Here is a 25039-nt window from a genome sequence, read left to right on the forward strand (position 1 = left end):
TTCCAAGCCAAATATAACCTTTTAGATGCTCTATAGCTGTTATGGACATCATTTAAATGTGGAGTGCATTGGGGATTGCACATCATGTGTTGTCTACTCCTGTTTTGGGTATTCCTGAAGATCGGAGGGAAGAGATGTGTTGGGACCATGAAACTAAAACCCGCAGTATAGGGTTCAATGGTGCAGGAAAAGGAAAAACATCTCTCTATCTAAAAAGAAGACTATTGCTGCTCTGTCTTCCCTGAATAGTATTCCCATTCTGGGGATGGTGGGAAGTTTAGCTTCTCTCAAACTTTGGCACCTGCTGTCTGGATCCCATCTCCATTTCCATGCTCAGATGACAATTGACATAGTTTTCTGACAGTAATAACAGTGCCACCTTGACACATCAAGTCAGCTGTGGTCTTGCTTTCCTACTTCGGGTTCCATAATAAGGTTGGCCTGTCTCATTTCTGCTCCATCCGTTTCCAGCTGACGAGATATTTCCGGCAGCACTTACAAATTATCTTGTCTAGATATGAGATGACTCAGGTACGGCTCTGCATTTCTCAAGGCTATTTTTACATTTGTTATTTGAAGATGTAAGAAAGGTCTGTTGCATAAGGACTTGTTTATATATATAATTGGTGGAATGGTAAAGCATTTCTTGGACTGCGCTACTTTGAGCAGCAGAATGCAAGTGGGTGGGAGGGGGGCAGGCTGTTCCATGCTGAAAACCTCCTTCCGCAATAAATTATCCCTCTGCACGTAGGAAAATGATGCACCGGGGGTTATGCAATCTTAGGGAATGTCCACCTGTCCATTTTAGTTTCTTTGAATTGCTCATTTTTCCAATACAAACCTCCTTTCATGGCAAACTTAGAGAATTAAAATAAATACATAAATTTAATGAACAAACAACCCAGTTTGTTTGAAAAAAAAATGTATGTGCATTCTCATGCATATTTCATAAATGCTATAATTTATACCTGCACAATCTTGGTGGCTATGTATCATAACTTGATGGAGTGGAAAGGCATTACAGGTAGATGATGGCTTTCCATTTTATTGAAAGTGGAATGCGCTTTATGTGAGGCTGCCTTTAAAGACCATTCAGAAGCTGCAGCTTGTGCAAAATATGATGGCCAGATTGATAACAGAGAAAAGAAGGTCCAAGGATGTTACACTGATTGTGGCCTTCTTGTACCTTTCTGAGCTCAGTTCAAGGAGCTGTTTTGGATCGATTCAGAATGTGATGTCTGATGGAATGTATAAAATACTAATCATCAAAGGCCCTACTCCAGGTGCGGGAGATCCAAACGTTAACAACAATGCAGAGGGCCTTCCTGGTGGTGGGCCCTTACTGTAGAACAATCTCCCAAGTGAGGACTGCCCTGTGCTAACACTGCTGTCCTTTCAGTGCAGATGAAGACTTTCTTTCTTCTTAAATACAAGCCCTAGCTTTCTTTTTGTTATAATTACTTGGATGTGTGTGTACACTGTCCGTTTTTCTGTATGCTTTTTGTATTGTGTACAGTATTGTATTTTTAAGGTTTTTAATCTGCGTAACACCCCCCCCCCAAAAAAACCCCTTTAGTTATTGGTTGTAAAAAAAGGTAACAAATGATTGGATGAAAGACAGGTGGCTGTCAGTGAAAATCAGATGGGATAACAATGGACAGAAATGTATTTTAGTGGAAATAATGAGCCATATGGGCAATGGATCCATTCCGAAGATTAACTGATCACAGAATTGGTGATCAATTTACCTTTGCCTGGTCTGAAATGGGAATGGGCGAATCTCTCCATTTTGGTTTCATTTAGGGTGCTCTCTGGTGCATCTGATCATCTATTGAAGGAGAAGGAGCATGGCAGAGGCCATCTTTGCTTCCTCTTCCTCCTGCCTTTCTTTTCTACCTGATGGAATTGTCGGTTCATTTACCTGGGACACTTCAGAAAGGGAGTGGGCGAGGATGCAGGTTGCTTGAGATAACATATAACATGGCTTCTCCAGTCTCCTTCCCTCCCTGTCCGCCAATTGTCAGAGGTGGTTCTTCCTATACTGGCCAAAAGGAGTCCCCTTTCAAGGTGGACCACTCTGTCCAACCTCAGCAGGAGGGATCTGTTCTCAGTATCCGACAGCTCCTCAAACAAGGTTCAGGGGTACAGGATTCTCCCCCATTTCTCATTTTTTCCTAATTTTAAACTGGTTTATTCCAAACACTAAATATTTTTCAAAGCTTAACTGTGGTTCATTCCAAACACTGAGCTTTTTTAAAAAAAGCTTGCAAATTTGTGGATTTTGGGCATTGGTGCTTCTAACACATGCATTTTGCATCCAATATTTTTGCAATTATTTTTCACAAATACCTGCAACGTGATGTGTACTTTCCCCTAAAACATTCATTTCTTTGGTACACCCTGGAGTACTTCATTACAGAAGGCGAAGTATAAATTTTGAAGGATGGCTGAGTTTTGGTTCACATATTGGCTTGAACACAAATGGGATGAGCTTCTCCCCCATCTCTGATAAGTCTTCAGTCTGGCATGATGGCAGAGAAGTTGCATTAGGAGATGGAGTAAAATATGGTGTCAGGGGAAAGTACATTGCTGCGGGCAACTATCATCCAGAAGGCTGAGTGCTGGGGAAATGAAAGTCATGTACGCGGAGGGCAAGTGTGGAGAGTGGATTTAATGAAGTTGGGCTGACTTTTGGCACTGCAAGCTGGAAGAATAGTTTGCCCAAGGCAAAGGTGGGGAGCCGTCTGGAACAACCCCACCCCCCAGCTTTCCGGGGCTGCAAATTTAAGGTACTGTGCTGAGCTCCGCTGCAAAATTCGTAATCAGTGGATTGCTGATTTGGCATCTCCCTGCCTATGAAGCTCAGCAATGTCTTATTCTGCAAAAGTTTTGTTTTGTGTCTGTGGGAGACCACAATGTCTCTTTAATAAGGGATTGTCTAATTTAGCAAACTGTTGGTGATGTGATACAATTAACGCTTCCTTTAAACACCTTCTTCGGTGTTGCCCAGCAGCTGCTTCTTTTTGGGAGGAAGTTATTACACAGATAAATTTTGTACTGGAACAGTCATTAATATTCACTGCTGTACACACTCTGTAAAATTATTTACCTGCTTCACGGGAATTAAAATCTGTTCCATGTCAGCACATTCCCTGTGCCCTTGAGAGCTAAAGCACTGTTATTACAACACTGGAAGAATAAACAGTCACCTTCTAATTGGTCTCGGCAATTATAGAAGGCCTATAAATATAAGTAAGTAAATAAGTAAAATAATTGGCAATGGACTGAGGAGTTTACAACCCATTCAGTATTTCAACAAGTGGCCTATCGAAGCCTCTGTGCCACAAATGGATACTGATTTTGATATCTGATCTGGTTGTGTCAAAGTCTATGTATAATTTTAGAAAGTTGCATGCATTTCACAGGAATTCAATTCTATGGATACAGATGAATCCATGTACTTATAACGATGGAACACAAACTAAAACTTTTGCAGATGTTTGTGGGTGCCATGCTGGGGACCGCTTCACAGATGCTCAGGGGAGCCTTGGTCTAGAGGGGGAGCAGGGCAGGGATAGGAGCTGCGAGGGGTAGAAGCCCTCGAAACTTCATTATAGGTAACATCCAGGCAATGATGCAGCACTGAATGGGACTCGGATAATATAGAAATTAAACTGGCAACATATTGTGTAGGAAGGAATGTGGGATTTTGAAGCTATCTTCTAAGGCGGGAATGTTATTTATACTTTCAGTGTTTGCTTCCATTTTCAAGTGCTAATTCCTGATATGCAAATTCCAGATGTTGAAGCAGGACTTGCACACACCCAAATTTTTCTCAGAACTGGCCTCCGTGACACAGAGAGCATTCCACCTTTCAGCCCCGTTCAACTATTTTGCAGTATGAACTGGTACTAAGCCATTACAAAGTACAGCAGTTCAGCAAACCCATGGAAGGGATCCTTGTGAGCCTTACAGTTCATCCTCAGGAGGGGAAAGAAGCACGTGGTCAGTGTTTAAAGCCCCAGGCAAACCTATTTTAAGTGAGTTTCAGGCCACTTTTGGAATAAACATGGGTAATGTAGTTCAACAGAAGAGTTACGCTTTCTTGAAGCTTATATACTAGAAACCCCAGTGTGTATATCTGTTCTAATTCCACTGCCCTAGGCCCATGAAATGCTTCTGCTAGACAGAAATGAAGATGCAGCAAGATGATTTTTATGTTCCTGAACCAGAGGATGTGGTTCCTGGTTGAAATCCTTTGAAACACACATCTCTTTCGTGCCATTCTGGAGCAGTTGCTTTTTACCTGCAAAGCTGCTGCACACCTGTTGCTGTGTAAAACTGATGGTGTTGCACTGCGGTGTGTGACTTGTAGTGTCTAAGAGGATGAAATGGGGTGCGACGGTTTAGAGCAAAAGGCCGTTACATTGTGAATAGACGGGACAAACGAAAAACAAGACTCTTCAGCCATGAGGAGCACCATTCCTAGTTTCTAATTTACAGCAAGATTCAAAGGCTTGTTCGTGGATATACTGAGGAATAAATTGGTGGCCGGGGGTAGGTGGGAAAGGCATTAATGAGTCTGTTCAAAGCGTTTTCTGCAGTCACTGTTGTATATCTTACAGTAAGCTGAAATATAGCAATTTCTGGAAAAAATAATCACAGTGGATTGCACTGTTGTTATTGTTGTTATTGTTCTTGCATTGCATTTATATCCCACCTTTTCTCCTCTTGTGAGGAACCCAAGGTGGCTTACATAGCTCCATTTTATTCTTACAACAACAACCCTGTGAGGTAGGTTAGGCTGAAAGTCAGTGACTGGGCCAAAGTCATGCAGTGAGCTTCATGGCCAAGGGGGACTAGCACCTGGATCTCCAAGAACCGTTGCCCAACACTCTAACCACTAAACCACACTGCCTTAAACAAAGCGTTGTGGTTTTCATGAATGTTGTCAGTGGTGCCTGGGATTATCAGAAGGGCTATGGGTGAACTGGCCTCAAGGCACAATAGGATAAAGCCAAGTGGGGGAAAGGAAGGAGCAGGAAGGGCAGTAGAACAGAGAAAGGCACTGTATTTCAAGGAGACGGGTGGTTTGCTGCCATTTCTCCCTTCATACCCGCATCTTCTTTTAGGCCTGGATCCTTAAAGAGATCACGGCATGCCTTCTAATTAAGGTAATTAAGTGCAGGCTCGAGCTCATTTCAAATATACTGTCTGCTCACGAAGAAGGCTTTGAAGTTCTGGGAAGGGAGCATCCACTGGCCATCTGGGTTGGCCTTGGTAAGGTTAAGTTGAGGACCTTGGAGCAACGGAAGGGCTTCTCAAACCTGCTAACTATACTCAGAACAAGAGATGATTAACAGAGAGCATCTCTGCTTTTGCTTTATGCTTAATACTTCAAATCAAACCCTCTTGTTTTGTTTAGTTAAACACTGTTCTTTTGCCCCAGATGTCGAAACATTATGCTTTTGCTCCCTGCCTCATGATTTAATAAGGGCCTTTTGCCTTCACGGAATTTATTGGCCTATTTGTGTGACCGTGGCCCTTTGGTGGCACAGTCGGATGCTTGCATGCACCTCCAGCCGAGAGCATCTCCCCTCCTCCGGCTATGGGCTGGCTTGCTGGGGCTGCTGGAGGCAGAAGTTACGGCAGTGCTTCCATTCTGCTGAGACTGTGTCCCGTGAGCTGCTGAATTATGCCTGCTGTGCAGCTGAGAAGGCCTTGTGGGAAAGTAATTCAAGACAGCCTAAAGCAGCTTTCCACAAACTGCCCCATTCTAGATGCTTCAGGCTGCAACTCCCATTGCACCCAATCAATTGGCCTTGCTGGCTGGGGCTGATGGGCATTGTAGTCCAACTCATTCGGAGGATACCAGTTCTAAAGTCCACCTAAAAGGAGGAGCTGCTCAAAGATTCCAAAATCTTTCCATTGTTAAAACATCACTTTGCAGACTGAAGCATCAGGCCCTCTGAGGAACGCAGGCAAGGACCGCCAAACAGATCCAAATCACAGAGAACTGGCAGAACAGTGATGGATTTTGTGGTAAACAATTTTGAAGGAAAATGTTCTTGCTATGCGCTATGTGTTCTGAAAAGGGAGCCCTATCTTTGAGCAGTGTCTTCATTCAGTGTCTTTAACGATTCCCCCCGTCGGGCTCCTAAAAACAAGGCACGGTTAAGTGGCATTGAACACTTACTCTCCGTTATGATTGATATCATCGTAGTGCAGAAACAGGGAGGCATAAATGGTCTCGGTCAGGAAGCAGTAGATTGCAATCATAATGAGCAGCACGGCCAGCTTGAGGACAGAATTCAGGCGGAGAAACACGGCGCAGGTCACCATCGCCAGGATACCAGTAAAGACGAAATACTGAGCAAAAAGGATGGGGAGGAAGGATCACTCGTCAGCACTGGCTGGCTGCCCTAGCTCAGGCTTCATCCTTGGTTGGAACATAAGAAAAACTCTGCAGGATCAGACTCATGGTCCATCCAGGCCAGCAGGCAGTTCCCACGGCGGCAACCCAGCTGCCCACCAAATCCCAATGGGTACAAGAGTCCCCTGACCAACTCCTCTCTGATAATAGGGCGCCCATAGCTCCTTGCCAGCTTCCCTCACCACATCTACTTATTCCGACATGTTTATCCCACCCTTCCTCCAAGAAGCTTCCTACAGCACACCTGGCCAGTTCACCTGTGAGGCAGGTGCTGCAGAGAGACAGCAAGGGTCCCAAGATCATCCAGTAAGCTCTGTGCCTGAGGATGTCCTGTGCTAGTCTTCCCAACCCAGTGCCCACCAAAGGTGTGACAGTGGAGCTCACATTACTCCCAGACAAATGTAAGATGGGAGTTGTAGTCCAACACAGGTGGAAGGCTCCAGGTTGGTGGGAGGCTTAAAAGTCAGGACTGTCTCTATTCTACTACCCTGATTCTCAGTAAATTGACTGTATTGACAAAAGGGAAAAAAAGCTAAGCTTTCTCATCCCCAAGAGGCTCCTGATGTAGAACCTAGCATTACAAATAGGGCCAGGCCTAAAGAGCTTTTAAGATATGTTTTTGTTTTTGGAGCTGGAGAAATTCAGCTGCAATAGGCACAATTTCTGTAAAGTTCAGCCGCAATTTGCATAACTTGCAATTGAATTTTGCACAGATTTCTCTGGCTTGAAAAGAAGCAAAGTAAAGCAAATTGCAACCTGCAAAAGACCATTGTAAGCAAATCACTGTTATTCAGCAATCAAACCTCGAGCAACTCTCCCCCCGCTCATGCACGTATTGTGCCTCTATCAGTTCTTTGGTCTGAAATGATGCTGGCTGCGCTGAAACCTTGCCTGCCCTTTCACAGTCTCCTCATTGCCCTGTGAAAAGGATGATCATTTTCATTGGGCTGCTGAGAATGTTGCAGACGTTTCTCAGAGTCCATGGCTTCAGTGCTTACTTTACTGTAAAGACATGACTGGTGTGTGTACCTGTGGGTGCGTGCATATGTCTGTGCTCTTTATTTTACTATTTTTCTCCTTTTATCCTTGCAGTGTCTCCAGGCAGCACTCCAAGGACAACAGCACTGGAATGCCCCAAGCGGGGATGGCCTGGCTAATCCCTTTGCATGAAGTTTAAGTCCTGCTGCAAGGACAGAACAGGGAGGGAAATGGGAGAAGGAAGAGCCCCCATGCTAACAACCTCCTTAGAATAAAAGGGAAACATCGAAACTCTGCAACCAGGGGAATTTTTCCAGAATCTCACTTCCTCCCACCATTTCTGGGTGCAGTTTTGTCCCCCCCTCTCCTCATGTACTGTCATGAAGAACTAGATCAAAATAGATTAAAAAATTCAGTATAGTGCTACTGTGAATGTGCTAGTGACCCCATTTCAAAAATTTTTCAGCTTTACTTAAAAAAAAATCATGGCGGTTGTGTGTCTCTCTCGACAAGGCACAGCTTGCACTCTGTAGGCCAAGAGTGGGCACGACGCAGACCATGGGCAGCGGGCAGGCTCCACACTGCCTCTTGTGTTGCCCCATCAGTGGCAATGGCAGAAAGGTGGTTGCTTTGACAGCTGCAGAAGCCCAAAACAGGGGAGTGTTGCCTAGAAGAAGCCGCGGTCGTGTGCCCCGTGTAAAAACATCTCAGGAGCTCCTCAAAGTTGCCCACCTCTGTTGTAATTCTTCCTAGATGCTGACCACAAAAATACTCCAGCTGGTACAGTTCCCCTACTCCCTGACCACTGGCTATCTGGTTGGGGCTGATGGGCAGTGTAATCTGGAAGAGCTGGAGAGCACCGGTTTGGGGACAGAAATGAAATGTGCTTTGATCCTGGAATGGCCATTCTCGGGCTTACTCCAGCATTTTGAAATGGAAACTAGTTGACTCAGTCTATAATCATCTCTCGGTTCTCTACAGCCTAATTCAGCGGCTCTGTATGCCTGGGGAAACACCAAAATGCCTTCTTTTATTTCATTCTTGGAGTCAATGTTAATTCTCACTGCACTTGTGGTCTCATTGCACATGTGGTCAAGATCCAGTTGGGATGCACGGTCTATTTGAAACAAATGTTGCATTTCATTAATGCTCAGAATTACCTCTGGATAGGAGCAAATATCTGCCAAATGGACAGAAGAGTTGAACGTCTGATTCTTGAAGGGCATCGGTTTGTCAAAATCACACCATAGCTGTGGATAAAGAATGGAAACCAGTTAGTGCTACAATTGGGTTGGGAGTGTGTTTATCAGGATGAGAAGGAAGAGCTTTGATAGTGTGAACCCCTCTAACCCTGGAATAAAGGGCCCCCAAGAAGTGCAGAGTAGTTGTCCTAGTTTTCCGCAGACACACACCCTTAGCTATGCATCTAATTTGGCTCTCTCAAGGGATGGCGAATCCAAACCCCCAGAATTCCAGCATTTCTGTCTGAAGAATTTGAGCTTTCAATAGCCAGGGCCATCAAAAGCACAAGCCCTTAGCAATAAACAGCATTGTTGTCTAGTAATCTAATCAGAAATGATTTCTGTTTTCATGAGTTCTTGAGAAGGCATACAAGCCTGACTCAGCTTGGTCAGAAGGATTCAGAAGGATTGGACTACAACTCCCAGAATGCTGGGTGCAGAATACTGAAATCAGAGAACAGTAGTTGGAAGACGTACATCGGGTCCAGCCCCCTGCTGCTGCAGGTCACCAATTTACACCATCCCACTCAGATGGCTGTCCAGTTTCACCTTGAATGGTTCTAGTGTGGGAGAGCCCATGACCTCTCTAGGCAGCTGCTTCCACTGTTGCATTGCTCTGATGGCGAGGAAATTTTTCCTGATGTCCTGTCTGAATCTGGGTTGTCACAATGTGAGTGGATTATTCTGTGACCTGTACTCTGGTATGAGTGAGAAGAGATCCTGACCTCTTTCTTTGTGATAGTCTTTGAGGTCCCTATAAAGTGATATTATGTCCCCATGAATCTTCTCTTCTCAAGGCTGAACATGCCCAGTTCTTTCAGAGCCTCCTCATAGGGCAGTGTTTCCAAATTGCAGCCCAGAACATTTGTATGGGGAAAATAGACCTCTTGGTCATCACTGCTGATTGCACAGAGCTGGAAAGAGCACTATATTGAGCAGAATAGAGCTACAATGTTGTTTTTCTCAAAAAGGGAAGATTATCTTCGCAAGGGACAGATCAGCCCATATGCGAGCCCATTCTTCTTTAAACAGCAGACTGAATTCCCTGATGCTTGACAGCTCTGACTTTTTGCAGGTCTATATTTAAATCCTCTGTGTTATACAAATACTGCTACTGCAGCTGAGAAAACCATCAGTCTCAATCATTCACAAATCCTTTCACTCTCTCCCGCCCCTCTAAGTGCAGAACAAGACATTCCCCTGTCCCCCTGGGTGCTTACAATATTGATGATCGCTCCCAGAAAATTAATCAGGATTGAGGCAAAGATGATGACGTTTCGGGCCAAGTAGGTCTCATTAATCCAGCAGCAAGTTTTCCGGAGAACAAGGGGCAAACATTTATAATCCTCTGCCGTGGTGATCAACACAAGAGCTGAATGCAGCATAATCAGAATCGAAAACTGAATGATCATTGGAATCATCCTGCGGAAGGGGAAGAAAAGACACATTTAGACATGATTGTGAAACAGGCTTGGACTGCTTTTCACAGCGGGGTGTTGAGCCCTATTTATCTTGGAGGGTGGAATCTAGCAGGACATATTATTCCATCGGTTCCCTTCCACCGTGCTGATTGTTTCATGCACACAGATCCCACCACTTGTGCATGGACAATTTAGTCTTTCAGGACAACGTGAAACAAATGGAAATGCTTGTTTCTGGAAGGATGCAGGTTGATGGAACTCACATCCAGGACCTCTTGACCTGCGATGTTCCAGAAACAAGCTTTTCGGATAATTGGGGGCTTCCCTTAGGAAGCATTATATTTCCATAATCAGCAGCAATGCGAGCTGCAGGATCCCTTGCCTGTGAAGGAGAACTGGCAGGCTGGAAAAGAAGTGGAAGGCACCCTGCAGGAGGAACGGATTTTTGGAGATGCTCTGGAGGGAGCGTTCTAGTCATGGATGGGACCCGGACAGAGGCAAGAGGCAGGAGGCAAAGGGGGTGAGGCCAAAAGACGAGCATTTTTTACCTCTAAGAACTCATTGCCACTCACTGAGCCTTTCAACTTTTGGGGAAGATGAACAATGCACAAAAGCCAGGCAATTACCAAATGCTTATAGGTCAGAGGAGCAGGGGTGAGTCCATTTAGGGTCTCTGGAAGGCTAGATGTCTAGGTGAGCTGGATTTAGCCCACAGGGCTGTAGTTCAACACTTCCATTTTTACAGGGTGGCATTGAAAAAAAAATCCAGCATGTGTAAGATGACACAGCTGTATATTTTTCAATGATTGTTCCTTTCCCTCTTCTCTCTAAGAGTTTCACTCATGCCTATGTAGAGGTTGATGGGAGTTGTAGTCCAAATCATTTGGAGGCGGCTAGCTCATTTGCTGCTGGCCTACACTAACCAAGTTTATGTACATATAAAGGAAGGCAGATTCTCCCCATTTGCCCAGTTTGGCTTTTGGATTGTAAGCACCATGTTTTCTTGTAGTTTGGAAACTCTTATACATATTGACTGTATGGAAAGAAGGGAGGGAGGGAAGGAGGAAAGGAGGAAAAAAGCCTTCACCCTGGCTCAAGCCATTCAGTACTCCACAGTACTGTTCTATGGAAATCTTTGCATTTACCTTGAAGAAGGAAGTAAACTTTGGATTGCAGTGATAAAGATGAGGACAATGAACGCACACACCAGGTTCGACTTAAACACTTCGTCCCTCATTTGGGAATACTGAAATAGAAAACAGTATATAAAGGAGAAAATAACTTTAGTCTTATTTGACAGCCATGAAAAAGTGAGCAAGACAGTTTTATGAGGCTTCTGAGAAATTAGTAAGAAGATCCAGTAAATTAACTTGCTTCCTGCAGTGAGATTAAAAAAAAACATATATGGGGAAGAATCCTTTCAGATGAAATCTACTGTGAAGGAGCTTATAAAGCAAGTCATTCCATCTTGCAACTGACTTGTGCTTCATCATATAATTGGCTGGAGTGCAGTTTCAAAACCTGGGAGGTTCCCCCCACTCAGGTCTGAGGGAGAGGGGGTACAGAAATGTTGGGGTGACTGAATGGAAAGTGATGCAAGAAAAAGTGAAGGGACACACATCGTGAAATGTCTAGAGGTGGGTAGTTGTGAGGTGACTTTCTCGGAAAGCAAATTTTTAACCTGTATTAAAAGAGGGAGCTCCATGGATTTTTAAGAAATATTATCCTGCCTCAGAAGCTTTGTGACTAACCCGGGGATGCAGTCACAAAAATATTAAGATGAAGAATATTATTAAGCTGGAGTTGACCAAAAGCCATCTAACAACAAAATCCTTGTTCCATCATTGGGCTGGATTCAGGTTGTATCTAGCAGTGATGTCTCTTCTCCCCACCACTCCGACTTTACTCTAGAGTAGACACAGAGGCCCTGATGCAGTTTGGTACCCTAGTTTAGATGGTAAGGTGAGATTTTAAGTTGCAGGCTGAGATGTGCACCCTCAGTAAAAATGAAATAGAAAAAGAAAAACAGATTTAAACTAATGATTATTTGGAGCCTTAAGAAACTTCTTTTATCATGCAATTGCCCTTTATCATTCTTGGAGTTTTACATGAGGTCCCAAACTCAGTGTCTTCTACTTGTATCCCTCCTGTGTTTTCCAACCACAACTCTTGTGTGTTTTTCCCCCACTAAAAGGAAGAAAAGGCAGAATAGCTACACAACATCTTCTAATTGCTGCCATCTGTCTGTAAGACCGAGTCAGCTACCGTCTGAACTCAGCAGGACTCGAGTTAGTCATTTGTCCCTTCCAATACTGATTGCAACAGGACTGGTGTGTGACGAAGGCAGTCACAGCCTGACTGCTGCTCAGCCAAACGTCTTTGGGAAGCTCACAGGCACAGCATGAAGGGAAGTGCTGGAATAAGCAACAGACATTAGTTAAATCCACTGCATGGAGGGGGGAATAGCTGACTGAAAGCTGCGAAGTGAGCAATCCTATGGTTGCTGGGCAAGTATCCCAGGGACTAGGGGATGGCTTGGGCCATCCGTTTCAAGATGGGAGGCAGGGCTCCAGCCTTGGAAGAGGAGTCCGAGGTCCACTGACCTCTCCCGCAACGCCATCATGGAGAGAACCAGGCCAGATGGAAACATTTCTGCAGAGGCCTCCCTGGTGTCTGAAAATGGATCCTGGAGGAATGTGCCTGTGGGCAAGGATGGGAGGAGCCCACAGATGCCAACATGTGAGGGACCTGAGCCTTCTCCAGTTTCCTCACCTCCCAAGTGCCCTTCTAGACAATCTGCAGAGTTTGCCCCGCCAGGAAAAAAATGGAGATCAAAGACAAATAGGGAAAAGGGGGGCTCTGCGTGCTGGCTGCAGCTTAGCAGGACACAGACATTTTGGGAAACTCAGTTCAGGGGCTTCCGGGCAGCAAGGACACCATCTGTGCAAACACTCCCAAAGTCATTCATGCCTTTGGGCAGTTGGGTGCTGGTTTTGCTTTCACTTTTGTTTGCTTAGTTTGTCTATTTTAATTGCAACAAGAAGATGCATGTTCATATTATTATATATTATGTATTATTATATTTCTATCCCACCCTTTGTCCTTTCAAGAAGCTCAGAGGGGTTTATATAATGCTCTCGCTCCTCTCAGTCTTATCCATACAGCAAAATCCCTGTGAGGTAGGTTGGGCTGAGAGTCTGCGATTGGGCCAAAGTCACCCAGCGGGCCTTGTTTAAAACTTGCAGATACCTTCTGTGTAAAGCATGGTCAGAAAAAACTCTGCCATAGGAAGATATCTGCATCCATAATCATGCCACCCTCATATGTATTTGTATTATATTTATTTATTAACTGTATTTATTATAATTATTCATTTGTGTGACCATCCCGAGGCTATATAGCAAGGGGATGGCATATAAAAACTTTAAATAAATAAATAAATAATAAATAATATGTGAAAGCTACTTTTAGTGATTGTGGCTAATTTCTATTGATAAGTTTATCTTTTCTGAAATTATACAACATTCACCTTGTTCTGATTTTCTTTCTTTTTTTACCATCTTAGCTACCAGCAAGCTTATGAAATTTTGCGGCACTGAACTGAATATATTCATTGTGTTTTCTCTGAAGTACTTCCTTGCATCTGTTTTCTCTCTGATCACAGCCAGATTCACTAGGTAACCCTGCATTCTAAATATATCCATCCTCTCTTTCTACACTGTTCATAATGGCATGCTCCTTTCTCACATCATCCTTCTGAACTCCTGGGTTGCCCTTTTTGTATCTTTTCCACATGGGACACAGCACATCTACGCATGTATTGATTGAGTGATCCATTCCATTCCTTTCCACCCTGTTTCCTACGAGGAAACCAAGGCGCTACGCTTAACTCTCCTCTTCAGCTCTCCAAGAATAACCTTGTAGGGTAGGTCAGGCTGAGAGACAGTGACTGGTCCACAGTCAACCACATTGACAGAGGTGATTCTCTGGCCACAGTGGTTAGAACAAGAACAGCTGTGGTCATTCAATTCATGGCTGGGGACCAGCGTGTGTCAAGAGACCTATATTGGGTAAAGTGTTCCTTCCTTCCTCTGGCAAGGGTTTACAGCACCTGAAAGAGGTTGGCGTTATCTTTAAAAGCTCAGGAGCCCTCTTTCCATCCATCCAACCATAATGGCAAATGCCATGGGGCTGTAGTTTCTGCTTCCTAATGACATATCACTGCACAGCCTGTTTTCCACATTTCCCTGGAAAATTCAACACAGACTATGACAAACCAGCTACACATATTGCACAAGGGCCCAATCTGGCTGTTCCCTAAGCTCTTCACATTTCATTTCTTCTAAAATACCATTTTGAATGTTTGCAGCATCTGCAGTAGACAAAATCATAGAAATGGTGAGGTTGCAGTATCATCTCACGCTCTTCCACTGGGAAGAGCTTGGGTGATGCTTCCGGTCCTCATGGATCTTCTTTGTGTTTTACACATCTGCCCTTTCTACTAGGTTCTAATCGTTGACCCCCCACCAGTCAACCAGAGCTGGACAAATTGCTGTTGGACTGCAACTCCCAGTGAAGGAAGACAGTGCTGCAGGCCAGGGAACTACAAGTCGCCATCCCTGCAATAGACGGCAGCTCCTTCATCTCTTTCGCCTATATTTATTCCACTATCACTCGCAGTTGGCCTGGAGAACCTGTCAGTCAAGACCTGAGCTCATCCCCAGGCCCTGAACCTGGAACTTCGTGATGTGTCAATCCAAGATTCATCCTGGCTCCACCACTGGGCCAGGTATCACACCACCAGAAGCTGGACAGGTGACATCAACGAATGTGCTTTCTATAGGAATGTCCAAGGTAGGCATCTTCTAAAGCAGCTCATTCCCTCGGAAGAAATCATGTAGCAGCACAGCTTTGGCACTGTTTTGATGTGGTGAGGCAGGGCAGGGCGGGTGGTGAGGACGAGCTACAGGGAATGAACCTTTTTCTAGACCTGATGCAACATGGGGCTGACCCAGGAAATTTACTGGGCAGAACTTTACCCTCCAGTCATTTCTCTGTGAGGAAAATTGTCATTTGCTGCATTTCTCCATGCCAGGCTGCTGCCAGGGAGGGGAGCAGAGCTGAGGGTGGGGACTGAAAGGTGGCAGCCTAAACAGAACAACACGGTAGAATTGCCCGGCACTGAAAGCTTCGTGAAAGGGGTCCACATAGTAAGCATCAGGTGATCTCAGGTCCTCACCTGCCTCTGATAGGCAAATATTGCACTGATGTAAAAATAACTCAGCATCAATGAAATCTGTTCTATTATAGCATTCCAGACAGCCAGGCAATCAGCTGGTATTTACAATTCATCATTTAAACATGCATATACATAGACAGTATAATCTAGCTGCTAGAAATTCAGCTGGAGTTATACAAGAAAGCAGGGGAATTAGATGAACTGCAGTGTGAAGAGGTTGGAAGCCATAATCAATTCCCCAAAAAACCGTTATTTGATTTTCTTCAGGCCTCCTTTACCTATTAAGAGTGCTTCACTCTGTTTCCAGTATTTTACAAATAATGGGATTACAGGGCCAGGGTGCACTTCCAGTACAGCCAAGAGTGTCCGACTGACAATAAGGGCTGCCTTCTGACAAAGAAAGCCATCCAGAAGACATTGCTAGGAACTGGGATAGAGAGGGAGGTTCTGTCCTACAAAAGCTTCTACAAAAGCCCTGTGTGTCCACTCCGTGCTGCCTTTGGCTGCTCACGTCTCCTCTCCAAGCAAGGAGAGGGCACATGGGCCTACATTCGCTTTGGCCCTCCCTCTTCATGGTCTTGCAGGTTAAGCCCAAAGAGAAAGAGCAAATGGACAGATACAGCAGCAAGGAAGAGGGGTATCCTTCCAAGCAGCATCCCACTGAAGGGGTCTTGTTCAGGGTCTTCCGAAACCTGAAGCTGGCACTGCTCTGGGACCCAGAAGCCCAGCACAGAGACCTGCTTTTCCACAGGGCAGGGCAGCCTCATCTGCATGAGCCAGCATTCAGAGAATCTGGCTTCGGGTCATTTCCAGGAGACAAGGTTGCTTGAACCGAATCACTCCTAGCCAGGAGCCTATGAACTCCTTTTGCTTGCACGAGGAAGAATTTAGTCCCTCAGTGCTTTGAGCAGACTCCGTCCTGAGTGCTGTTGCAGGAGGACCCGCCTCTTTCTCCAAGGAGAAGAAAGGTGGTTCCTCTACCTTCCAAACTCTGTGGCATATCTCAGAAGAATCACATTGTTGAGTTGGACGCCATAATGCAGAGCAGACTAGAGGGGTCATCTCTCCCCTCCTTGAGAGATACCACGAAAACAGAACAGTAGGAGATGGTCTACCCCTCCCTGCTCCATGGTTTCTCCTCTGGAAATTGGGGGTGAAAGGCAGCTAGCAAGCCCTTGAGGGCTGCGTGTGGTCCATGGGGTCCCCACCCCTGCTGCAGATGGGTGCAGAATCTGCCCCATTGTGAATGATGAGTGTGGTCTCTAAATGGGTAGAATTAACACAGGGCTCGGCTTGGATCATGCCTGATTTGAGTCACCAAATGCAGTCAGCAGACTAAACGCATCTGGTGCAATCAAGAACAGGCAACGCAGCTTGTAAAATGAGTAACATGCAGTCAACATGTTTCACTTGGGGAAAATGAGCCTGTGTGAGAAAGCGCATTTTACAAGCTCCTTGGTGACACCCAAACACAGAAGTTCCAGATTCAATGTTCTGGCTCTTATCCAGCACAGACTACACTGGCATCGATTTCTGAACTCCATCCGCCCTTGCAAAGCCCCTTTGTTGTTAGCTGATTTAGGCTTCCATCTGGTTAGGGAGGGAAGGTTTAAATCTTAGAAAGAAATAAAGAACCTTCCATTGTAGAAGGTAACTTTAGTCCTTCGTTACGCAACGCAGTTGCCTCAATTTAAATCCTAGATTCAGTCGTAAATACAGAGTGAAGTCAAGTATTGGGTGATCATCTAAAGCAGAAGCTGGTGGGCTATGACCCTCCAGATATTGTTGGACCCCAGGACTTGTCAGGCCCAACCAGCCTGGCCAATGTTAAGGCAGCCCAACAGTATCTAGAAAAGCGCTGATCTTCCACTGCTCCTTCAAAGAAGTGGGATCAGTCCTGCGCTTTTCTTCTTTAAAACTGGAATCTCTCCATATGCAAATGAAAGTGAGCAAAGTGATGCGAATTCATTTATGGGAAGCATAAGTAAACATCCAGCTACCTAATGGCTGAGAAAGATCAGAGACAATGAAAGGCATGGCCTTTCTTTTGAGGCTTGGGTGAAATTCCCATGCTAGTTTCTGAAAATATTCTCTTTCTGTGGAAATGGTATCATTTTCTTCTGATTTCTTGAGGTGGAAGGTAGGGGGCGAATTTATAGGCAATGCCTGGGAGCGGAGGCGTTGCTATTTGATATAGTGTTAACATAGTGAGGTGTCTGGAAATGTGCAATTTTGTCCTTGCTTTTCCGACTTCTTTTTAAAAGGCCCCTGGCCAATCCTTCTGCATCTTATGCCACCTGAGCATGGAAGGGAAGGGATGGGATCTGGTGTTTCTCTCCGGGCATTTCAGGAAGTGCAGCTGATGGGCAGCTGTACGAAAGGAGCCTGCCACCAGGATGAGTGGTACAGGGGCTTCGTTTAAGTTGACAAAGCAAGGGAGGACCAGTTGTCATGGGGGAGGGGGGCGCCCGGGTGTCCTCGGGCTCCCGGCATTGGACTGGGACTCAGGCAATCTGGGGTCTAGTTCTGCCCTGGCCATGAAGCTCACTGGGTGATTTTGGGCCACTCAGTCTCTCAGCCTAACCAAACTCGCAGCAGAGGTGCATTAACGAACAGCCCATTGAGGCTGGGATCCTGCATCTTTCACTTGGAGCCCTAAGTCTCTGGGAGGGCATCCACCCCAACAACTTGCTGTCCATGGGCACTTGCTGAAATAAGGGTCCAGGGGCTCTGGTGACCCCTCTTGCATCCCCTTCCCCTGGACGTGCTGGCCGTTGGCCCACACGTGCTTAGAAGGTTTTCTTCTGCTATCCAGGGCCATAATCTCTTTGTACAAAGCAGATGTCCTTAGGATATAGGATGCACTGAAGATATGGAAACACATAGACTTTTGGGCACATGTAAATTAGTATATGCAGCTTTGTGCTTTTTAAAACCTCCTTTTACCCTTTTTAACCTCTCAGGACCTCCTTGCTTAGAAAGGCTCAGGCTCAGCCGCACCTGGGATTTTCTCCACTTTTCCTGTGGGTTTGAGCCTGTTTTGTTTTGTTTTTTTCGAAGTTACCACCCCTGCCTCACAAAGTTGCTGAGAATAAAATGGAGAAGGGGAGGGGTATGCCTTGGATACCCTGCAGAAAAACCTAATAAATATATAAATAATAACAAAAAGACACCGTCGGCTTGCCAGGTTAAAGAATGTCAATGGGAAGCCTTTGGAGGAATTTATTTTTCTGTTCATGACCTTTCAGGGGAGAGTTTGATTGCATTCATTCTGTACTTTGTCCCAGATCAATGGTTGAGGAAGAAAATTTCAAAATCTTTGTATGTGTTTTTGGGGAATAATAATAATCCAGCTTATTTGGAAGCCAAGTGCTTTGCTTATTACAGTTCTGAAATGCCTAATAAAATACATTTCTTTAAAAAAGAAAAGAAAAAAAAGCAATTTAGCTGCTTTTTTAAGTTGATTCTTCCAGAGAGCTGGATAGCCAGACATTCTGAGAAGCAGCAATCACAAAGGAGAACACTGGGAGGAATTAAGGCTGCTCAGGCTGAAAAGATTCAGCTCTTGCTCCTAGAGGCTTAAATGGCATCAGCAGTAGGCATGGAGGGCATTGGCTGGAGCCTGTCAGAGCACTCACTGTGCTTTCTCCTTTGCTTGTGTTCTTTGATGCGGATTTACTGAATCAAGGTAGGAAAATCCTATTTTGACCTTCCTATAAAGCTCCAAACTGAAATAACAGAGGAGCAATGCAGGAAAGTTGAGAAGCGGGGTGGCTTGGGGAGGGCCCCCCCACCAGACGGCACTTTCTCAGGGCCTTCCTCACTCGGCAGTGGCCTTCATCATGTCCTGGCTTTGACCTGCTTGGCCAGCAGCAAGGCACAGAAATTCAGGGGTGGAGCTGCAGTGTGGCTTGAGCTGTGCCGAAGCTCCTTGCCATTTTGACAATGTTTTGAGGCTCTTACGCCTCTGGGAGAGCAGGGCTGCTGATGCCACGGAGAGCCTCAGAGACAGGGAGAGACACAAAGCTGGTCAAGTCTCACAACCTCCTTGCTTAGAAAGGCTCCTGGGACTGATTTTCTCCACTTTTCTACCCATGCGGTGGATTTGGCTGCTTGGCAGCAGCTGTGCGCCAATTGGTAGATCAACCTGCGACTGCCCCTTAGGCTGCACTACCTCCCAGACGGTTTCCCTTGCCCCACTGAGAGAACCTCTTCAACTGCATAAAAATGCAGTCTGAGGCCTTCCCCGTTATAGTGTGGTCCTGAAGAAGGGAGAAGCTGAATCCAGCAGAATTTTCCCTTCCAGGAATCCCTTAAAGGTAGAGGAGCTCTTTCAGGGTACAGATCTGGCCACTGTAGGCTGCGGTTCCTTTAATGTCAAGGGCTCAAAACCTTGGTCCCTATTCTCAGTCCCCCTCTCCTTCCCACCCATTGTTTCTTCAAAGGTCTGCTTTTCTTGCAACGGCCTAGCCAGTTCTTGATTTGGCAAACTTGGCAGCCGGCATCTTGCATTATCCAAAACACCTCCTTCTCCATTCGTCAGCTTTCCACTACTAACACTGCTGTTCCTGTCCTGAGATTCTGGGCAATTTGTTTTTGGTTCGTTCACACGCACACACTACCGTTTTTCTTCATTGACCTGCCTCGTCTCTTTCTTAGAGATCCCTTTGTCCTTCTTGCAACGCTGCCCTTTGTCTTCCCCCATCTGGTCTCCTTGCTTTCCTTTGGCCTCCCACGACCAAACGGCCCCTTCTGTTTCCTAAATCAGGATGCCCAGGTACAAAATAGGTCAAAACTCAAGTGTCTTTCCTAATTGTGTAAAAGAGGATATTTCAGCAAGCTCCATCTTCATGGCACCTGACCAAATTCCCTTTTTTATGAATATATTAAAGGTGTGGGAGTCCTGTCCAATCCTGCAAAAATGCATCACCTAGAGCCAAGGTGAGGCTTTCAGCCCCTCTAAACTAGCTTCTCATGTCTGTCACAAATTTCTTGCAAGCGTCCTACTTGCTCCTTACATTCTCTCAGCATTTAGGGCCAAATAAATGCCATACACAACGATAGCCCAGCAGCTTGAATGGCATGTGTGTGGTACTGCAGCTTCCAATGCAGGAAGCTGCAGTACCACAAGGGCCGGCCGATCTGGCTCAGTATTGTCTACGCCAGCCTTCCTCAGCCTGCTGCCCTGGAGATGCTCCGGACTTCAATCACTCCAGGCAGCATAGCCAATGGTCAGGAAGTTGTAGTTCAAGACACGGGGCTGGGGAAAGCTGACGAACGCAGACTAACAATGACTTACCAAGGGCTCATGTGAGCATCTGCCTCAGACAGGAATTGAACCTGGGAGCATGTGGATGCGAAACTGTTGCTCTGCTGCTGAGCTACTGATCAAGAATGGAGATGCGGCAAGCGAGAGGACTGCATCTAACATTTTGCCTGTTTGCCCATCCTGCCCTTGCCTTGCCTTGCGGGGGTTTCAGACAAATATTTGAAAGGGGAAGTGCCTCCTCCCTGCCTTTTGCCTCTAAGCTCCCAGATGTGCCTTCCCAAGTTCCAGACCTTTCCTCAACAGACTACAGTTACCAGCATTTGTGCACTTCATATAAGGTTTGCCCCCCAGAATGTTTGTGAACATTCCAAGATGCCACCAATCACAAAACCCTTTAGTGGATCATTGCACAGATATTCCCCTAGCTCCAAAGCAGCGAAGCAGACCAGCACTTTAGAAAGCCAGTCTCTGTTCCTCTTCATACCATCCCTTTTATTATCATGCTTTTGTTGTCTTGAAGAGCTGAGTCACTTTTAGAAGGGCTTTCCCGGTTCTGAAGTGAATCATCACATACAACTGTAATAACTCTGAATGTTAGTAAGCTACGTCTTGCAGTGTATATGGCTGTGGGGGGTGTGATGGAGGGGGAAGAAAAAGGAGGAGGAGGAGACAGATCAGATCAGAAAACCCACAGCATGTTCGTCATGCTTCCCTGGTCATTTCAATACAGTTTCAGATGGCAAAAAGCATCTATCAAGACCCAGCTACCTTATGTTCCAGACTGGAGTCTTTAAACATCAGGGAGAAAGGCTTGATATGCTCTCTTCTCAATTTATCGCCACTCCGCAAGTCGATGGTGTGCTCTATTCGCTTGTTAATTTCCTCAGGCCCAGACTGGACATGCAAAGCTTGTGCAAGATGGTTTGGAAGCAGATTTATTGAATTTCTTGTTAGGGCAGCCAGAGTCTAGGGGAGAGCACATGCAAAAAGAATAAACTTGCTAGTCCCCTTTGGGTTAAAATGCATTTTTCTTCTTTCCCTTTTTTAAAAGATCATGTTGCATTGCAAACTGTAACAGCATTCCATGCAATTCATTCATCCCAAATGACCAAATGTTTTTAAAGGAGATGTCTGGACCACAAAGTATTCACACACAGGCAAACTGTTGGACCGCGTGTTTTCAATGGGTTTTGAGGCTGGCAACAATTCCACCCATTTGTCTGATTGTTCGATTATACCAGGGATGCAAAACCTCTCTCAGCTGGAGGGCTACATTCTATCGTGCAGAATCTCTCTGGGCTACATCACAGGGGTGGATATAGCTCAAGGGAAGGAGCAGGGCCCATATCGGCCTATTTTAGCCTAAATCCCACCTTTGGAGAGACATTTCAACCTTTTAAAAGAGGGAAAATACTGCAGAAAAGCCAGAAGCAACCAAACAGTTGGTGGCTGAGGCCAGGAATGGATGGCGTGGCTATGGAGCATATGCCAAAGAGCCAGAGTGGAGGCCTGGATTTGGCCTCTGGTCCTGAGCTTCTGCATCCATAGCTCACACTGAACTGCTATTCATACTTGTCCAAGGACTAGACCGGCACAGAGTTACATTACCTGTGAAACATTTCCCATAGCAAGGGTGCTGGGGACAAAGCATATGCTGGCTCTTAGAAACTCACAATGGGAAGATGGTAAAGTTATTCCCAAGGGAAAGGGTTATTTGCCTGAGGGTACTGACTAGATCACCTCAATCTGGAAGAAGTTCTGTGTGCCCACAGGCACTGGGGTGGTTCTGGTCCATTCTGGCTTCCTTGCAACTCAGTGGAAGACAAAGACTTTTTGGGCAAAGAAATGCGCACTCAGCTGGAACCTTGAAGAGCGATCCCAGGTAAAGGAGCGCCCTTTGTGCACCAAAACTCATAAGAATGTAAGAAGAGCCCTGCTGGATTATGCAAAAAGCTTGTCTAGTCCCTGATTCTGAGGCCAAGCATCTGCCCTTGGGAAATTCACAAGCGGCATACAAATGCAACAGGACATGTTCCCCAACAACTGGTGGCATAAACCACCCAGACAGCTTTGGCTGCTGGGAATCATGGAAATTAAATAAATAAGTAAATAATAGGGCTAGGGCCTCTTAATGATCCTGAGGTCATTAAGACTATGGTCACTATCAACCACAAATCTGGAGAATGAATGAATGAACGAATGAATGAATATCTATATATCTAGATCAAGAGAACCTTCCCTCTCAAGGCTTCCAAACTGGGGGGGGGGGCACTTGCTACATTTGTGGCAGCCAATTCTATCTTTTAACTATGTGCTGTGGGAAGAGGAAGAACTTTGGTTTATCCATCCTGAATGTTCCATGTTGGTATGAGCCCAACGAGAAGGAGTAAAATCTCTCCCTTTCCACTTTTTTCACACCATTCTGGACCGAAGCATGGATTTCGGAGCTGTTCTGTTTGTGAGATGATAAAGATTAGATGGCCTTTATTTCTAAGGTTGGCTTCACACATTTACATGCTTTCAGCCATTTATTATGTACAAGATTGGAAGCTACCCTTTTAGTAACCCAGTCTCTTTGTCCATCCTCTCATGGACTACTCTAACTAGCAGCTGCTAACAACTAAAGGAGTACCTTTTACCAGCTGAGTTGGTGGCCTAGCTATGCCCCCATCTGGGCAGGGAAAGCTTGCTTTGTGTAATATCCACTCTGGTAATCTCTGTGACTCTCCCTGAGATGATTGTCTCCTCTAGTGAGTCCTGCTTTCTCATGATATGTCTGAAAAACAGCCTCAGTTTTGCTTCTGGGGAAGTTCTGGTTTGCTTTGATCTAGGATTCCCTTGTTGGTCTCTCTGGCAGGAAGGGTATTCGCAATATTCCTACCCTTGTTTTCTCCTTAAGACTGAACCCATCCATGATTGATAGAGTAGCCCAGTCTTTCCCAATATGGTGCCCCCCAGAGTGGTTGGACTGGCTGTGGATTCTGGGAATTTTAGTCTTATATCTTCAGGGAGTACCCGATTAGTAAGGCTGGAGTACAGTAAGAAGACACTGCACCTTTAATAATTATGCAGAGGAGGAATTCTCAGGTACAGCTAAAAGGAGCCTGTCCTTTTTAACATTATTATTACTACTACTACTACTACTACTACTACTACTACTACTACTATTATTATTATTATTATTATTATTATTATTATTATTATTATTATTATTATTACATTTCATCTGGCCACTTCTGGCCACATTTTATTTCTTTATTGCAAACATCTTTATTTTGTAGTCTTCATGATTTTACAAAATTGAAACAAGAAGGAATGGGACATATGCTTTGAAGAATATTCTGAAAATGGTTGAATACAGAAGAAGCTGTCATTTTTTTCCTTTCTTTGTTATAAGCATCCATCAGAAATGGCCATTTGGCTGTGGCTAGATGGAAAAGGAAACGTACAATCCTGTGGGACCAGTGGTGCTTTGCTGATGCACAGAGGACCACTATTTCCTCTCCCACACTTCTGAAAATCTCTAGGAAGCCCCTTCCACAATTTATTCTACTGTGCAGGTCTTTTTATCCAATGGAACCCTCATAGTGCATTCACACATAACACCAAGCCAGGAGTGTGCACTTGCTTTGGCCATAAGGGCTGCATGTAGGGGCACCATGACCATGGGGAATGGGGCTACACATCTGTGCTCATTTACATATACACACTTGTACCTGCTTGGACACTTGAATATGTCTATGCACACCCATACGAGCACACCCATGCACCATTATCTGTGGAAATAAGGAAAGGATTTATCTGCCAGGGCTAGCAAATCAAGCCCTTATGTATCTCCAGGCTCTCAAAGGACCAAAGATCAAAGGACCAGAGCTAGTGGGCGATAGCCCCAGTAACACCAAATTGATTGTTTTGATGGCCAGTCCAGGGAAGTCTTGTGGACTGCTGGAAAGGGCTTGGCAGCCAGGATGTGACCCACAAGCTGCCCTTCTTCCACTCTTGCAATAAGCCATGGCTTACATTACATTAACCACAGTTATTAAGTTGTTGTTGTCTTGCAGAGGAGCAAAGAAACCATGGTTCATTTCCTTATTTCTAGTTTGTTTCTCTGCTGATCATCTTGATGTCTGTCAGAGAAGGCTGTTCATGTTCAGGCTTCTTGGTTAGAAATTAGAACTCTGGAACATGCTCAGGTTTCATGACAGACTTCCAGGGGTCCTTGGACAGAGTTACAAGTGTGGAAAGAAGAGGGACATGCATGGAGCTCACGGAGTCATCTTTAGCCCAGTGACTATACTTTTGAAACAATCAACCAAAGACTTTGAACAGACGGAGAAAAAAGGTTGACACTGTGATGCTATGAAGCTTGGGATTAGGATACCTTTCCTGAAAATGCCTAACACCATGGCATGAATTTATATAGGAATTCAATGGGGGTGGGGGAGATTCAGGCTAGTG

The 25039-nt window shown here is 45.2% G+C and overlaps 1 protein-coding gene across 1 annotated transcript in view; it reads right to left on the reverse strand.

Moving 5' to 3' along the window:
* ADCY8 (adenylate cyclase 8) overlaps nt 1–25039 on the reverse strand; it is a 122898-nt gene that overhangs the window by 23633 nt on the left and 74226 nt on the right. The window contains 5 exon segments of the mRNA XM_044450412.1: nt 6191–6369; nt 8572–8661; nt 9873–10074; nt 11219–11319; nt 21350–21547. Of these exon segments, the coding sequence (XP_044306347.1) occupies nt 6191–6369; nt 8572–8661; nt 9873–10074; nt 11219–11319; nt 21350–21547 (770 nt within the window).

The sequence above is a fragment of the Varanus komodoensis genome, unplaced genomic scaffold (assembly GCF_004798865.1).
Source record: "Varanus komodoensis strain SLA01 unplaced genomic scaffold, ASM479886v1 scaffold66, whole genome shotgun sequence".
Lineage (NCBI taxonomy): Eukaryota > Metazoa > Chordata > Lepidosauria > Squamata > Varanidae > Varanus > Varanus komodoensis.